The 16,427-nt window shown below is 37.5% G+C and overlaps 1 protein-coding gene across 1 annotated transcript in view; it reads left to right on the top strand.

The window, feature by feature from the left end:
- insr (insulin receptor) overlaps nucleotides 1–16,427 on the top strand; it is a 60,352-nt gene that overhangs the window by 24,410 nt on the left and 19,515 nt on the right. The window contains exons 3-6 of the mRNA XM_023335857.1: nucleotides 8,118–8,442; nucleotides 14,021–14,160; nucleotides 14,476–14,620; nucleotides 14,852–15,066. Of these exons, the coding sequence (XP_023191625.1) occupies nucleotides 8,118–8,442; nucleotides 14,021–14,160; nucleotides 14,476–14,620; nucleotides 14,852–15,066 (825 nt within the window). The remainder of the gene's footprint in view (nucleotides 1–8,117; nucleotides 8,443–14,020; nucleotides 14,161–14,475; nucleotides 14,621–14,851; nucleotides 15,067–16,427) is intronic.

Below are 16,427 nucleotides of genomic sequence, written 5' to 3'. Positions count from 1 at the left end.
CAGTTTCCAAAGTCTCTACATTATGGTCTTTCTTTAAATAGTGTTCACAGTCAGGTTTTGTAAATTCAGACAAAATCGTTTTGTCAAGCCGCCACGTTTACCTTCTAGTCGCAACAACTTTCTTGAACCTGCAGATGTGTAAAGCCTGATAATTTCTTTTTCCTTTACGAACCAGAACTTCAAATAGTGATTATAATCTGGAACTTCCTCAGAACAAAATGTTGCTAAATATCTAATGCAAGTTTAGTCGTTTTAGTTTAATACAGAACTAGATTCTGAATTTCTAGGCAGTCTGGAAAAGCAGGAATTGGATTTAAATATCTTACAGATTTGAATAAATGTGGAAAAAGAGACATATTTCTATTTGTCTGTCTGTCCATCTGTTCGTACATCCATCTACATATCCATCTGTTTCGTCTCCCTTTACGTCTATAATTTTTGTCATAAAATTAAAAGTAAAAGATAATCTCAACCTGTATTGCCATGGAAATATTTAGCAGTTAAATGATCAAAGTCTGGGTTTCCCCCCCATGTATTATAAGCCTGGCGGGCCACCATGTTTTACTTGTTATTGCTTATTTATTTAAGTCTTTTTAAAATGTTTGCATTTTTAAGACTTTGTAGTTGGCTTTCAGGTGTTAATCTTCCAATAACACATAACTATAAAGTGAAATTTTCAAATTTCCTGTCAGCTTTAAACATTTTTTAACTCAAAATCACGACGGGCCGCTGGATGAATGACTGACCTGACACGCAACCTCCAGGTTTAGCAGGTTTTCTGGGAGAAACCTTGAAAGTTAGTGTTCTAGCTCAAATAAAAACATTAAAATTTGATACACTAATTAAATTTCATTTTCACATGATACCAAATTGGTAGATGCAAAATTTGTCTGTTGTACAAAAACAAGCATGAAGAGCTCTGATGCAACTAGAAAGTTGTATTTTTGTCTTTGCACAGTTTGACTTGAACTAGAAGCTAATTTAATCTCATGTTATAATTTATTTTCTTTTAACCAAAACGTCAAACAGGGATTATAATCTGGAACGTCCTAAGACAGCAACATTTCTAAGTGTCTGAAGCAGTATCTTTTTCTATCACATTTATTTTTATGCTGAATTATTATTTGCAATAATGAGCTGTATGAGTCAACTTTTAAAGTATTTTTACCGTTATAAATGTTCAGTGATATATTGCAGGGGTGGGAAAAGCCTGATTATATTTCTGGAAACATTCACTGGTGTTGTTCGGCATTGGGAAACGGCTACAGTGACGAAACAATCCGTTATGATGGTTTGCTGAATATGTGAAGATACAGTTGCAGAGATGAGAGAGCCGACTCTGCGCTCGATACAGTTGAAAGCTGTTTACCAGAAACTGATGACTTATTCAGGAAGAATGAATCACGTTTTGTGTATTTATCTCCTTATATTTCAAACTTTAACTTCATTAGACATTGAGAGCAAAGTGGAAATAATATCAAATACTTTGATGTGTGAAAAAACTTAGCCAATAAAGTTGATTATGATTTATTTTTTGCTTTTAGGTCGGAATGATACATTTAAAATGCAAAAATGTGGTCTCCACTGTGACTTTATAACAAACTTTCTATAATAAAGGCATAAAACCTGGTTCAATGTCCTAGCAAGTTGCACCTCAAGCACTTGGGTTATGTCACTTATTAACAAGCTTCTGGTCTGATATTTGCCCATTTGTCTTGTGATGGGTCAAGCTGACATAAAGTTCTTGCTTTCTGGCACAAACCAGATTTTTAAACAAACCTGATAAGAGTTTCAGTGGGATTGAGATTCGAGCCACTTCAACAGCTTAATGTCAGCCAGCTGTGTCCAGTTCAAAACTCAGTTTCACTCCCTACTTAGGATTATTGTCAAATGAGACAACGTTTGGGCTATTTTGCCTCACATGAGGGTTAAAAAAGCAAGAACATTTTGAATGTTGAATCCAATTAGCTGGTAATTCGGGGTGAAGTTTAAAAAGGTTGTGGGTAGTCGTCCTTTTTCAAAAATGTTCCCCATTTATGGGAGTACACCATTACCACTTCCAGCCAAAGACCCCACAACAATCCTGCTAGTAATTTGCTTAATTGTATGATCTAACAGAACAATCACTTAAAAACTGGTTTTGTAAGTAACATTTAAGGATTTAAGTGTTACATACATTCAAATGTAAGTAATATTTGCAAAAATCTGTTTTCAGATTGATCAAAATTGGTCAAAAACTCAATGTTTTTGACCAACTTTGAGAAAATTTGCAGTAAAATTAGAAAACAATGTGGAGATTTGTTGATTTGGTGTGAATTTTGCAGATTTATTGATCTAATTTGGAGTCTAGAGGGCCACATAAAAAGCTACAGTGGGCCAGATTTGACCCTCGGGCCTTGAGTTTGACATCTGTTGTTTAAGGTGTATTTGGAGTTTAATTAACGGTTTCTCTACAAGATGGGGTGCCAATATTTAGGTTTTATTGTCTGAGCAGACTAACAAAATCACTATTTCCGCCTAAATTTGGAGTAATGTATTGGGATTTAAACATTTAATTCAATGTTTAAACTGCTAACCTGTCTTGTTTTCACCCAACTCATTGAGGAATGAGGCTTCAAACATGAGCTGTTCTGTTTATTACTTTTCTCGCACTGGTTCTAACATTTCAGCCATGTATCTCCCTAAAACCTTTTTTCTTCTGGCCTTCAGTAAAAACTTTCTTTCATAAGAAGCTAAATGCTACCCTTGTCATTGCCGTGGAATTTTAATTGGCAGCCAGCGCTCCACCACGTCCCCGTTTGCCATGTTCTCTGATCCAAAGTGATCGCAACCCAAATAGTCTGAGTACACCGTTGTTTCATCGCTGCCCTACAAGAACACTAAAAAAGGAAAATCGATCCAGAAACATTCTGGTTTGTGAAATTATTTTCTTATGGATGTAATCCAGGAGTTTCAGCTCAGAGTTATCTAAGCTTGCATAAACGGGTTGCTGTTTGTTTGGTGTTTTAAGATTCAGCTCTTTTATTCTTTTTCTTTTTTTGCATTTTTGGCTGTTTATCACTCTCTTCAGCCTTTCTACTTGTCCCAACTCATGAATCTCATATTGGCACATGGCACAGATCGCTTTATTCGCCCTCATGCTGGCAACAGTGTGTATTCTTCTTGGTCGCCTCAGAGCCTGAAGCGCCGTTGGTTTGTTGTTGCAGCCCGTTTTAAAGCCTCAGGGATTGGGGGTCTCATTTTGCAGCCCTACCCCGCCTCCATTCCCACCGAAGCCTCGGCTAATGCGATAAGGAGCCAGGCATTTCTGCAGCTTTTTTGCTCGGCCTTCATGTGATCCTGCTGTACTTTGGACAAACTGCATAACAAGAGATCGGTCAGAACCCGACCGATGTCAGTGGAACCAGAGTAGGAGGACAAGAGACAACAGGTCTAAGTCGAACTGTCTTTTTAAAACCTGCATTGATTTATTGTTACTTGATGATTGTGCCAATGGAAGATAAAGCATGAAGATGCTGACAAGGCCAAACTGGAGTGGACTAATGCTGGGAAAAACACCTCCGTTCTCCTTAAACCGTTACAGCTTCAGGCCTAATTACAATAACAATCCGGGAAGTTAGCATGTATTTAAAGATTTGCATGTTTTAAAGGAAAGAATGTGAAATTCCCTCAAAAGGCCCCCCTCCTCATTCACAAAGATCAAAGTTGGCTTGGGTTGGCCCCACTCTCGCAGGTCCCCAGGGTCTCAACCCTGAAAGCATTTCTGACAAGCACACAAGAAAACAAGTCCATCTTCTTCAGTGTGGTCACTCTTTTCGTTACTATTGGAGCCTCTCGGGTTGTGAGATGGCAAATAACTTCTCAGCATCGGCTTACAGACGTGTTTTTAGTTTTACAGACAGTGCTAATGGTGGAAATTAGTGGCTTATAGAGCTTCTTTCGCATGGTCAGCTCCATTAAAGTTGGCAGAAACCCCGCTCTTTTGAATTTACTCAGTTTTCAAAACTGTTAAAGACAGAAGATATACACTTTTAAACTGATATTCACTACACAGCCCCTGGGATTGCAATCAGAAACACCAATAATGATCCTTTCAGATCAACCGTAACACTTCTTTTTTCTTTCACCTCTTAAACACAACAATGTGCTGCGATCAGAGGGTATGCGTGCTTTCAGATCATGCTGCTGGGATTACTGAAAAAAGGGGCAGAGCTAAAAGCTAAAAGGATATTTCACTGTTTCCTTTTTAATAATTTGATTCTAGTTCAACATCTAAAAGTACTCAAAAATGAACTGGATGTTTTTACTATAAACAAAGATGCTTTGAAACAATTTTAGCCTTATGAAAAGTTAAAAAAGGAACATTTTAAAATCTTTAGCATTGAATGGTCTTGGAATAAGGCATGTATTAAATTGTGCTATTCACTTAAGTCCAAAATTATTCCTAACACTTGTAGATTTAGTTTTAAAATTATTTCCAATGAACTAAAAAGTTTGTTTTGGCTCAAAAATAATATCAAGAAAATGGCAAAGTACTTTAAACAATTTTAATTATTTTTTTATTTTTAATTTGATTAAAAATGGGATGTTGAAAATTATTTTGACCCTTTCCAATAAGCAGTAGAAAATCTTTATTGCCATTATGCACAATATTTTGTGGTATTTCTTTTTATAATGGCATAAAAGTAACAAAAAAATACATTTAACATTTTATTGCAGAATTTCTGGCTATAAGTCTATGGTGCACACAAACTAAAACTGCTCTTAAAATAAATCTAATGAATAAAACTGAACCATTATGCCACACAAATGTTGATATTCATGTTCTAATTAACTAGAACATGAATAAACATGCCTTAGTTTCTGAGCTAAGTCATGTTTACTGAATGTAAAATCTACTTTTTATTTTAATGAAAAGATTGTCTAGATTAAATTAGGGAGTCATCTCTAATCCACTAAATAGTAAATGCACAAATTCAGAACCAAAAACCCCCACCATCCAAGCCAATAAACTTGATTTTAAATGTTCATACGATTGAAAATATTATATTTGAGTCCATAAGAATCTCCTAAAGTCATGGATGAGAGGAGAGATGATTAATGTACTGAGGCATGGAGCTGCTCGGCCTCATAATAACAAACCATAATTGTTTTGACATGAGCGTGACCCCATTATTGTAGAACGCTCTGTTCTTCTCAACAGGAGCTTTCTTTTGTTTACGTCAGCCATGCATAGTAAATAGAGACCTAAACTCGGTCAATGAGTGCAGCGCAGTGAAGGCAGCGAGACTTGCTTTCATTCAGCGCCGGCTTGTTTCTGTGCGACTCTCGTGGCAGATTTTCCGTTCACAGCTTCTCCCTCTCTCGCTCTGAAGGAATAGAGAGAGTTAACGTTTGTAGCCGTCTTCCTTGGAGATGGGAGAGGCCAGTTGAATGGCTGGCTGCAGCAGCTAGTCAACACATTGGCTAAGACTGAGGGTGGATCTGCTGCTGGGTCTGTGCTGCGGCGTGGAGCGCTGGCCGAGGATCAGGAGTCTCTGCTGCGCTCCACATGTTTGTGTGCAAATATGCATGTGGGGATAGCTTTAAGAGCAGCTTTCCAAACAAATAGGAAGGGAAATAAAAGCTTCAACTTGTGTGAAGATGACTGAAAAATGAACAGTGGTTATATCATTTGTTTTTACAGCCGCGTCGCCCCACTGTTCCCCCCTTCGCCGCCCTCTCATGTTGCCATTCTCCTCTTTCTGCTGCTCTCCACACACACACACACACACCCACACACACACACACATTCCTGCAGCTCTTCATGCTCCCCTCAGACAGTGGACAAGGACACTGCGTTGTTTTCTTCTTCTAATGGACAAATGATGAGTCTGTTTATGACACGTCCCTACTGTCTGCTGACACCACTTTTTTAAAAACATAAAATTAGTTTCTTACACTTTTATTGTCTCAAAGACACCTGTATGTATGGTTTGACCTGTTGTCCGTCTCTGACCTCAATGACTGGCGGCCCCTCCACACACACACACACACACGCGCACAAACACATGCTGGCTAACGGATTTAATCTGGCTTTGATGGACGAGAGGTTAATCTCCAGCGTTCAAGTTAGTCGGTGAATCCTTCATCTACGCTCGCACAATTTGTCCTCACCTACATTCAGTCGCTGGCGGCTAAACCCACCTGCAAATCAGCGCGGCCTGAAGGTTTAGCAACAGTAGAGTTTCATTCTGTGCAAAGTCAAGCTTTAAAGCAATAAAGGCCAATACAGTTTGAGATTTCTGTTATATTTCCAGCAAAGAAACCAAATGCATAAGATCATTTAAATTGACCAAAAAACAATGTTAATTTTTCTTGTCATGGTAACAAATTTTTCTGGACCATAAATTGTCCCAGAATTTTTTGCGATAAATGATAATATAGTTTTTTTGAGACAATTTTCAAGTGGTACAATGGTAATGGCATAAAAACACAAGAACAGATTCTCAAACATCAATAAACTTTAAATTCTGATGAACATTTAACACTGGAACTTGAAGACATTTTAAAAATATAAACTAAATAAACAGAATCAACAAATAAAATAAAATATTAAGTTTCTGTTAACAAAATTGTCCTTCAAAAAAAATGCAGCTTTGGTAGAATTGTTTCTACCAAGAAAAGAGAAAAGAAAAACAATAAATCACACAAATGAAAGTTACTGAGCTTGTTTTAATTTAGCATACATTAATTAATTTATTGTTAATTGCAACAACCCTAGTGTGAATTAGTGATAACAAATTGGTCTGTCACACGTTTTGCTGGACAATAAATTGTCCCAGAAGTTATTGCGATAAACGATAAAGATCAATTAACTTTAAATTCAAATTCAAACATTTAACACTGGATCTGGAAGACATTTTAAATATACAAAATAGATCAATAAAACTACAGAAACAACGAATAAAATGAATTATGAAGACTCTGTACACAAAATTGTCCTTCAAAAAAGGGCTTGTGAGACCAATACATCAGATTGAAGACTTTTATCATCTATGGATTAGTAGAAAGAGAGAAAAGATGAAAAACTATAAATCATGTTAATGGAAATTTTTTATTTTAATTCATCATTCAATTAACTGATTTATAAGATCTTAAAAATTTGGAAAATCTCAAAACTCCTAATTTTAGGCCTTAAATATCTGAAATAAAAGCAGATGATTTTTTTTGTCACATTTAAGTTTTTCAGATCTTCAAACAAATTTTTAAATCAAGCAAAGACACAAAAACAGTCATTATGTCAGGATTTCATCTATAAGGAGGAAGAAGACAATCACAACCAACCTGACAGCATGTGACCAGATAATTCTAATTCTAATAAATCATATATTCACTGAAATTACCCACATTGTTTTTGGATCAGTCTTGTTAGCCACACTCAGGCCTGATTATCTCCAGATTTGTAGAAGAAATCATCTGCAAAGTAGGATGAAGTTTCTTAAAGGTTTGTGGCCTCTAGCTACGCCAAAACTGTTTGTTCAACAAAAGCATCAACAATTCTCAATAAATGTGAAAATTTGATAAAATACAGTTGGTGTGTGCAGTTTAGTGAAACAAATGTCATTTATTTATGTGATTACAAATGGGAATGTTTCTCAAGAGCATTATTTATGTTTGCTGGGCTATGATTGCTGTGTAATTATATTATAACCTACAAACTTCTTGTAGCTTATAAATTATGGAGTACTTGTACTGTCTGTCGCCCAGCCTGACTCTGAGAGCCACAATTTGTCCCTGGGTCACTTTGGATACCTCTGCTTTAAATACTGTTTGCAGTTTGTTCTGACTGACCACCAGTGTTCTGGATAAGTATGTGCTTCTTTAATGACCAGTGGTGGACCCCTGCTGTCTGGGGTCCACCACTGGTACGCTTGTTGCCACGTGACAGATGATCCTCTGCCTTATGCTGTGTGAGAGATTTCTCTCCTGTTGAAAGAAAGATCTCACTGTGTAACATTTCTATGATTGTCGTTTAAACAAAAAAAATAACACATTCACATTTATGGCCTGCAAGATCTAAAATCTCCCCTTGACCTGCTCCGTCTAAACTGAATGTTTCTTCCCTCTCCACGCAGTGTGTCCTATTAACTGCACACACCGAGCCTGCACCAAGGACGACGACTGCTGCCACTACCAGTGTCTGGGCGGCTGCCTGAGGCCCAATTCGCCCAGGCACTGCGTGGCCTGCCGTGGCCTCCTGCACGAGGACAGCTGTGTGGAGCGCTGCCCAGAAAACTACTTCACCTACAAGGGCTGGCGCTGCGTCTCCCTCGCCTTCTGCCAGGATCTGCACAACAGGTGCAAGCAGGAAAAGAGCTCTGACTGCTACGAATACGTCATCCACAACGGTGCCTGCATCCCGGAGTGTCCCTCTGGCTACTCGATAGGCAACTCCTCCACGTAAGTGGACACTCGAAACGGTCTGATGGCTGCTTGATGGCCTGCAGGAAAGATGTTTAATCAGTGAAGTGTGCGTTGTATGCTGCTTTAGAATAGATTTTATTTTGTATCTATGCTCCGTAACTCTGTTGTTTTAAGTCAAAATGTGTGCTTTTTCTTTTTTACACCACTTGTTTTTGATGTGCAATCGAAAAGAATAGAAGTGGGGCAAAAAAATTCAAAATATATCAATTAAATATGGAAGGGGAAAGAATGAAGAAGGGAGCAAAAGAAGAGATTAAAGGAAAATAGAAGGAAAAAAATGAAAGAAAATTGGAAAAAAGTTTGAGAAGATGCAATGAAAGATGGATAAAAGTCAAGGATAGAAAAAAAGAAGAAGAAATTGCAAAACAAGAAAAGATGACAAGAAAATGATAGGATGATTAGAAATTTGCTGCCTTTTATTTTTTTAAAAGGCAGCAAATATTTAATAATATTTCACTAATATTTTCACAGCTTTATTAACTGAAAGGGTGAACCAGAGAACAAAAGAGGAAGAAAAGAAATAAGGAAAAGAATTTAAAAAATTTAATGAAAGATGGATGAAAGTCAAGAAAGAATGAAGCAAAAAAAGTAAAGATGGCAAGAAAATCACAGATGGAACCATTGAAAAAGAAAACCAAAGATTATCAGGTTGAGAAGAGTACTGTAATTTGTATTTCCCATATTTATATTTTTTGAAAGATTGTTTTAACTGTATTTTAACTGCAAGAACAGTGCAGAGAACAAAAGAGAAGATGGAATGAAAAATAAACGTGAGTAAAGAAAACGACAAATAGAAAAACAGCAAAAGAAAGGAAATTGGAAAAACAATGAAACATGAAAATCCAGAAAAGACAGGAATAGGTTTGAGTGTAAAACAAGGCTGGATGACAAGAAAATGGTTGAATGAAAGACTGAAAAACAAAAACAAAGATGCCAAAAGAAATCTGGAAAGAAAGACAAAAGGAACAGAAGGGTGCAAAACTACAAGGGAAAATAAGAGATAACAAGAGAAGGTAGGAAAGGAAAGATGGAAGAAAGAAACATTGAAACTCATTCGTTTGTGTTGTTTGCGCCACACAGCGTTCTGACTACGCTTGGCGTCGATCCACCCCCAAATCAGTGAAGTCTGCACAGTGTTGTTAGAAATTTCTTGAACTTTGACCTTGATGACGCAAAATTACACAGCCAATAGCGTGAGTGCACCAGTGTCAACGCTGCGGACTGATCTGAGGGTCAGCGGTCAGCGTGGAAACGGATCCTCTCCTCTCTTTTAGTAACAGAGATCTCTCCATTTGTTGGTTTTAGGATGAAAAAAAAATGTATCATCAAACTGAAACAAAGCCATCATGCTTTTATTTTGAAAACTGCTCCTTTTGTGCTCTGCTGTAGAAAACAAGGCTCACCTCCGACTCCCACACTGAGCTCATATCACTTTCATGTTTAATATTTAATTTTCCATTTTTAGAAAGAGCAGAAAAACACCTCAAAAGGAATTTTAAAAATCTTATTAAAGCTTAAAGTTCCTTAAAAGTCTTGAATCAGTTTATGGTAAAATTTATATTAAGTAGGGCCAGAACTCTTAAAGAGATAGTTACGATTAGTTTAATAGATTTTTATTTATTTGTAAATACAAAGTTTTACATAGAAAAGTCCTGAACTGGAACCTCTATATAATGTGTTTCTGGTACATCTGTCAATCTGACGCACAAGTGACGTCTGCAAACAGCAGTGATGAACGACAAATCCACGTTTCTTCCCCCAACAGGGCTTCATTTTTGCTTCAAAACACAATTTGATGAAATGTTGGAAAATACTATTTCTGTGTGAAAATTGTGGAAAAAAATTTGTTTGTCAACGAAACTACTTAAGCCTAAAATAGCATCTAAATGCTTAGCATAATTAGCATCCACAGTTTACATTTCTAGATAATTATTTTCTCAAAGAGGATCAGGGGTTCCTGAAACACTTGAAAGACTAATTTTTACAAATTTGATGGTTGAATAACAGAAAAACAATAAGTATCTTTGTTGTTGAACTTAGTGTCTATTTATTCAGTAATTTAGCAGCTAAAAGGGTTTTGGAATTGAAAACGTTGTTTATTCTGTTAATATAAACTATAAACTCCTGCTTCATGTTTGTAACAGAAGGACCTGAAAGTCCCCACATCGCTGGCATCACCTTGTTTGTTTTTGCACACAGAAACCAACAGTGAGGTCAGAGTGCTGCAGCAGTGCAGGAAGGGTGGCACATCTGCGTTTCTGACTCAGTGTTTCTCATTTTGGTGTCGCTCTCTGGTCTGCAGGTGTCTGCACTGCAGAGATCGAGTGGTATGCAAATGCAGCTACTGAGACGTGAAGGCTGCTTTCACTGGATCAGTCGTTTGTAGCCTGTTATGTTTAGACGTTTGTCCTCGCATTGCAGTGAGGAGTCACGCTGACATGTTTGGGGGTTTTATTTCTGTTGTGAGAGCCAGTTTGTCAGCGGCTGAAAACTAGAGTTTCTACCTGAGAGGAAAATGAAGAAGTTTGATTTAAGGATTCACCTGGTGGTAATAAATATGGGAAACTTTTAAAACTTATAAAACTTTATTCTGTGGTATTGTTCATAAGATCCATCCATCCATCCACCCACCCACCCACCCACCCATCCATCCATCATCCATCCATCCATCCATCCATCCATCCATCCATCTATCCATCCATCCATCCATCCATCCATCCATCCATCCATCCATCATCCATCCATCCATCATCCATCCATCCATCCATTACTATGTTCATAAATCTGTCATAAATTACTATTTAATTTTATTTATACCAAAAATCCCAAAACAATTATTGACATCAGAATTCCTGAAATCAGAATCTGGGAAAATCTGAAATTTTGACCTAAAAGAAAATCAGTGTTAATTCTGTAAATCATGAATGTTTTGACACCAGCAGAACGTGACAGGCGCTGAGGGATTGCTGTCCATTTACTCTGACTACAGTCTTAGTTTGGTCGTCTGGCTCTCTGCAGGAGTTAGAAAGGTTTGTTAATGAGCTGATTGCAGCGGCGAAGTCCAGACAGGCCGTCGCTCAGAGCTGTGACGAGGAAAAGCCGTTGTGCTCTGGTTGTTTGTGACGTTATGTGTGTTTAACCTTTATTAATCCACAGAGGATTTGCAGGGTACATAATCTCCCATTTGAACAGTGTGCACCTTCACGTCTAAAAAGTCACACGGCGCTTATTCACACCTGACAAACAGCTGAGAGCAGATGGAGCACCAGTGCAGCCTTTCTTCAGACAGAAAAGATGCTCATTCTTTTCAGCTTTGAGCTTTTGAAGCATAAAGCTAATCTTTGGATAAAAAATTTTATATTAACCCATAAATATATGTTGGGTAAAGCCTCTTTTAATGATAAGATATCAAACTAAAGTGTTTGTTTAGTTTATTTTTGCCAGTTTTTGGAGATAAGCTATAGATTTTTTGCTGTCTCCAGAATAAAACCACTCAAAATCGAGCATAGGTAACCGCTCTGGGCAGATTTGCTCTCGCTTTGCCAGGGAAATGAATCAACAAAGCCTGCACATCTGAACCTCCAGGCTACTGTCGACCTGTAGTGAACCCATTTGGACTCATAGCCTCGGCTTTTCGCACTGTGACTGTCTCTGTTCCCCTTTTTGGCTTGCTGTTAGGACGAGCGGTGCTCTCCCCGCAGTCAGTAAAAGTGCAGATGTGGCACCAGAGAGTAAGGAAAAAAGCAAAAAAGGGTCAAGACAGTTCAGTGAAGTTATGCACTAAGTAAATAAACGATGCTCAGAGCTTGCTATGTGGAAGATAGAAACGCTTATTTCCCCTCGAGGCGCCTGGCGTTTTTTTAAGAATTTCGTCACATGAGCTGCTTGTTTTGCTGTTGGAAACTGTTTGTTAATCTGATCTACTGTTACAACATCGCTACGGCTCGCGGCGTGTCGCAGATCAGCTGCTGCTCACTTTCATTGTTGCAACAACTTTTGCTTTGTAGACATGTTGCATTAACCATTTACCAATATTTTATCAATCTTCAGCCACATTAATTTCCCTTTGGGACAAATAAGGTTTTTTTTTAATTAGATTTTTTTTTTTTAAATTGAACTGAATCCAGTGTTTTTGACCATTTTCAAGTAAAAATCTTTTTTTTACTACTTCTAGCTTCACCCATTTCAAATTCTGAAAAAAAACAACAAAAAAACAAATCTCCTATCAAGCACATTTTGCTGTCCAAATATTAATTGGTTAATCCAAAACATTGTCAACAGATCAATCCTACACTTTATTGATAAGTCGGGCGGAAAGAGTTTTTCACGCTGATGCAGATTCATCTTTTACTACAAATGATGAAGCATTCATTAAAGAAATGCTGTTATTGCATTTTAGGCAATAACATGTTTATTTTATTGTTCAAAAGGAGACTCAATTATTTACATCTTTTTATGTATTCCTAATATTGTATAAAAATGGATTAATGAAAAGTAAACCTGTAAAAGTCTGAAGTTGAACCAACATGTGGAAACTCCATCAAACAAAGCATAAAGCAAATGATAAACTGTCCCAGTAATTATTGTTATAAATAATAACATTACTGTTTGGTAGTGATATATTCATGTTGGTATAGTAATGCAGATTTGTTCTTTTAAAGACCAATAAACAAAAATTTTGTCCATAGCATCTAACACTAGAACTGGAAGGTATTTTAGATATCCAAAATAAAACACAACAAAAAACAAGATATTTAAAAAAAAGGAAAACCACACACAACCAAAACCAAACATAAAATGGATTATGTTGTCTCTTTAAACAAAATTGCCCCCTTCTAAAAAATTATTAATCATCAGAATTATCAAGCTCCTTTTAAGGTGATAAATTGAGTAATTAATCAATCAATCAAGTTTGTAACTATAGCACATTTCAGCAACAAGTGCTTTTCATAAAAACACAAAAATCAATGTTTGAAACATATTTTTCCAAGTGTTGTGATTACAAATCAAAAATGTTGGTTAATGTTTCATTAATTATGGTACTAAAGCCACTATAAATAAATCTTGACTCAAAGGAAGTCAGTGTTTCGGCTGTTTTGCAGTTTTCTGGAAGTTTGTTCCAGATTTGTGGTGTATAGAAGCTGAATGCTGCTTCTCTGTGTTTGGTCCTGATTCTGGGGATGCCGAGCAGACCAGAACCAGAACCAGAACCAAAATACCTGAGAGGTCTGCAAGGTTGCTATGACAACAGCAGATCTTTCATGCATTGTGGTGCTGATCGGTTCAGTGATTTATAAACTAACAACACAATTTTAAAGTCTATCTTAAAGTATTTTAGTTTTATTGCAACAGACTTACTCTAGTTATCTTTATAGTCAGGTATAAATAATGGGCGTATTTTGCTGAGTCAAAAACATTCTCACTTTGCGCTATCGTGTAAACAAGCTACTAGTTGGTGAACTATTAAAAGAGGTACTAGGATTAGCATACACTTCTGTTCTTAGATATTTTCTAAACTTCTTTATTTGATTTTTATTTTTTGTTATCTTGTTAGACTCAACTGCACGCCCTGCGCAGGACCCTGTCCCAAAGTATGCATGGGTCTGAAGACGGTGGACTCTGTCACTGCCGCCCAGGCCTTGAGGGGCTGCACCGTCCTCAATGGGAGCCTGGTCATCAACCTGCGGGGAGGAAGTGAGTACCTGCGGTCCGTTTGGTAGTGTCACATAACAGCGTGTGACCCGTCAGCGCTGCAGGACAAAACAAAGGCTTGCTGACTTTGTCCAAAACAAAGAGGCTACGTCAAGAGCATCCAGTCAAGCAGCTAGAAAACAAAACATGGAAATAGAATATTAAAGAAACAGTTGATGATAAAATAAATGTGTTGTTCTTCCCCTTCTCTTTATGTCCAGCTCCTGTTGAATAATTGTCTCTAGTGCCACAAAAAACTCACTTTTATGGCTTTAGGATTTGTTTCAATGGGGTTTTTTTTGTTTTTGTTTTTTCTAGACAACATTGCAGCTGAGCTGGAGGCCAGCCTGGGCCAGCTGGAGGAGATCACTGGTTACCTCACAGTTCGACGTTCCTACGCTCTCGTATCCCTCTCATTTTTCCGCAAACTTCGCCTCATTCGCGGAGAAGAACAGGAAATCGGGTAATCCTCCCTTGTCCTTAACTATTTCAGAGCCTCTTCCTGTAATTATGAGTTAAAAACAGACAGTCTGGCCTTTTCAGAATGTCTTTTTTTGTGCTTTTGGTTTGACCTCTCAAAAAACAAAAAAAAACTAAGTTTAATCCAGAAATTGTGGTGGATGTTTCTTATTTAAAGCTCTGCAGTCAGAAATAGCTTTCAGTGCTCACTGTGAGTCCATGCACTCTTTTCCAGGAATTATTCATTTTACGCCCTGGATAACCAGAACCTGCGGCAGCTCTGGGACTGGTCCAAACACAAGCTGACCATCCTGCAGGGCCGCATGTTTTTCCACTACAACTCCAAGCTCTGCATGACCGAGATCCGCAAAATGGAGGAGGTGACGGGAACCAAGGAGCGACGGGTCAAGAACGAAATTGCCTCCAAGACCAACGGAGACCAGGCCTCATGTAAGGAACCACAGTCTGCAGACGTGACTGTTGTAGCAGACGGCACACACTGACGCCTGGCACAGCTGTTATTGTTATAGAGGTCACTTCCTGTCTTGTGTTTGTAGATAACTTCCTGGAGACATTTACACTGATTTTGTTTTTCTAAGAAGAAGCAGCACAGAGGAAAACAGTGCAAAAGTATTCCTTTCCCTTGAACGTCTTTACATATTAGCATGTTGTAAACTTCGCTAAATGTTTTTGGGATTTTATGTGACAGACCAGCAAGTCTGTCACACAAGAAGATGAAAGATGATGAGACATGGTTCTTTTTTTTATTATTATTTTTTGTTATTTTGTTTACTTCAGTTCACCTTCCACAGCCTATTTCTCTAACACAAACGCTCTTTCTCTTCTGTCCCAATCCAGTTTTTGTTTGTAAAAACAGAAATGAAGCACATAAAAACAAATAAAACTCACATAGTGTTGGACTATAACAAATGTAGCATTGTTTGAAACTAACATTACAACAGGTTGATTCAGTGAATCTTGGTAATAGAATACATGGTAGAACCAAGTGACATCCTTTCTACATTTTTATTCTTCATCATTTTGCACAAATACTCTCAATTATTTCTGACCATATCAGGCAGTATCGGTGAAGTGCATAACTGATAGTTGTCATGACAACAGATTTCTGCACCTAAACTGTGAATCTCTGCGGTTTCCTCCAGAGTTGCCAAGAATCTCCTACTTTCTTCTCTGTCCGTTTAGGACTACCAAGGATGTGTTGGTAGTTTTGCAGTTGTGCCACCATCTTTTCATTTTCAAAGGATGAAACCATCTCTCTGTGAGATGTTCAGACCTTGTGTTATTATTTTATGCTGCTGTAATCTTTGGGATTATACATTGTTCTGCCAAGAACAATCCCAATAAAATTTGCTATTTTGTGCTCGTCTTGTGGCAAAATTTGAAAATATTCACTCCAAAAGTTTAAGATTTTTGTTGTATTCCTTCTTAATGTTTCTTTTTTTATGTACATATAAAAAAACACTATATATCTCAGTGTATTCAATTCCAGTCTGACAAACGATTGGGCATAAAAAAAATCCTGGGTCGTTTCTGTCCGTGAAAGAAGTTTTAAATAAAGGTTAAACTTGTAGAGTTCCACCGTTGCTATGACGACGACAGCAGGATTGTTGGTTCCCAGCTGGGAGAAAAAAACACAACAAAACACTCAATAAGCGCTAAACCACACAGTTCTGACAGTAATCCCTCCAAAGAAATGCTTTGCTTAAAGAACGAGTTGTTTATAAGAGGCTGACTGATAAATTAGGTCAAAATAAATCATACATTTTCTTTTCTCAGAGAAAGTAACCGGG

The sequence above is a fragment of the Xiphophorus maculatus genome, chromosome 6, assembly GCF_002775205.1.
Source record: "Xiphophorus maculatus strain JP 163 A chromosome 6, X_maculatus-5.0-male, whole genome shotgun sequence".
Taxonomy (NCBI): domain Eukaryota; kingdom Metazoa; phylum Chordata; class Actinopteri; order Cyprinodontiformes; family Poeciliidae; genus Xiphophorus; species Xiphophorus maculatus.
Note: the sequence above shows the minus strand (reverse complement) of the source record. Positions and strands in the feature narration are given on the sequence as shown.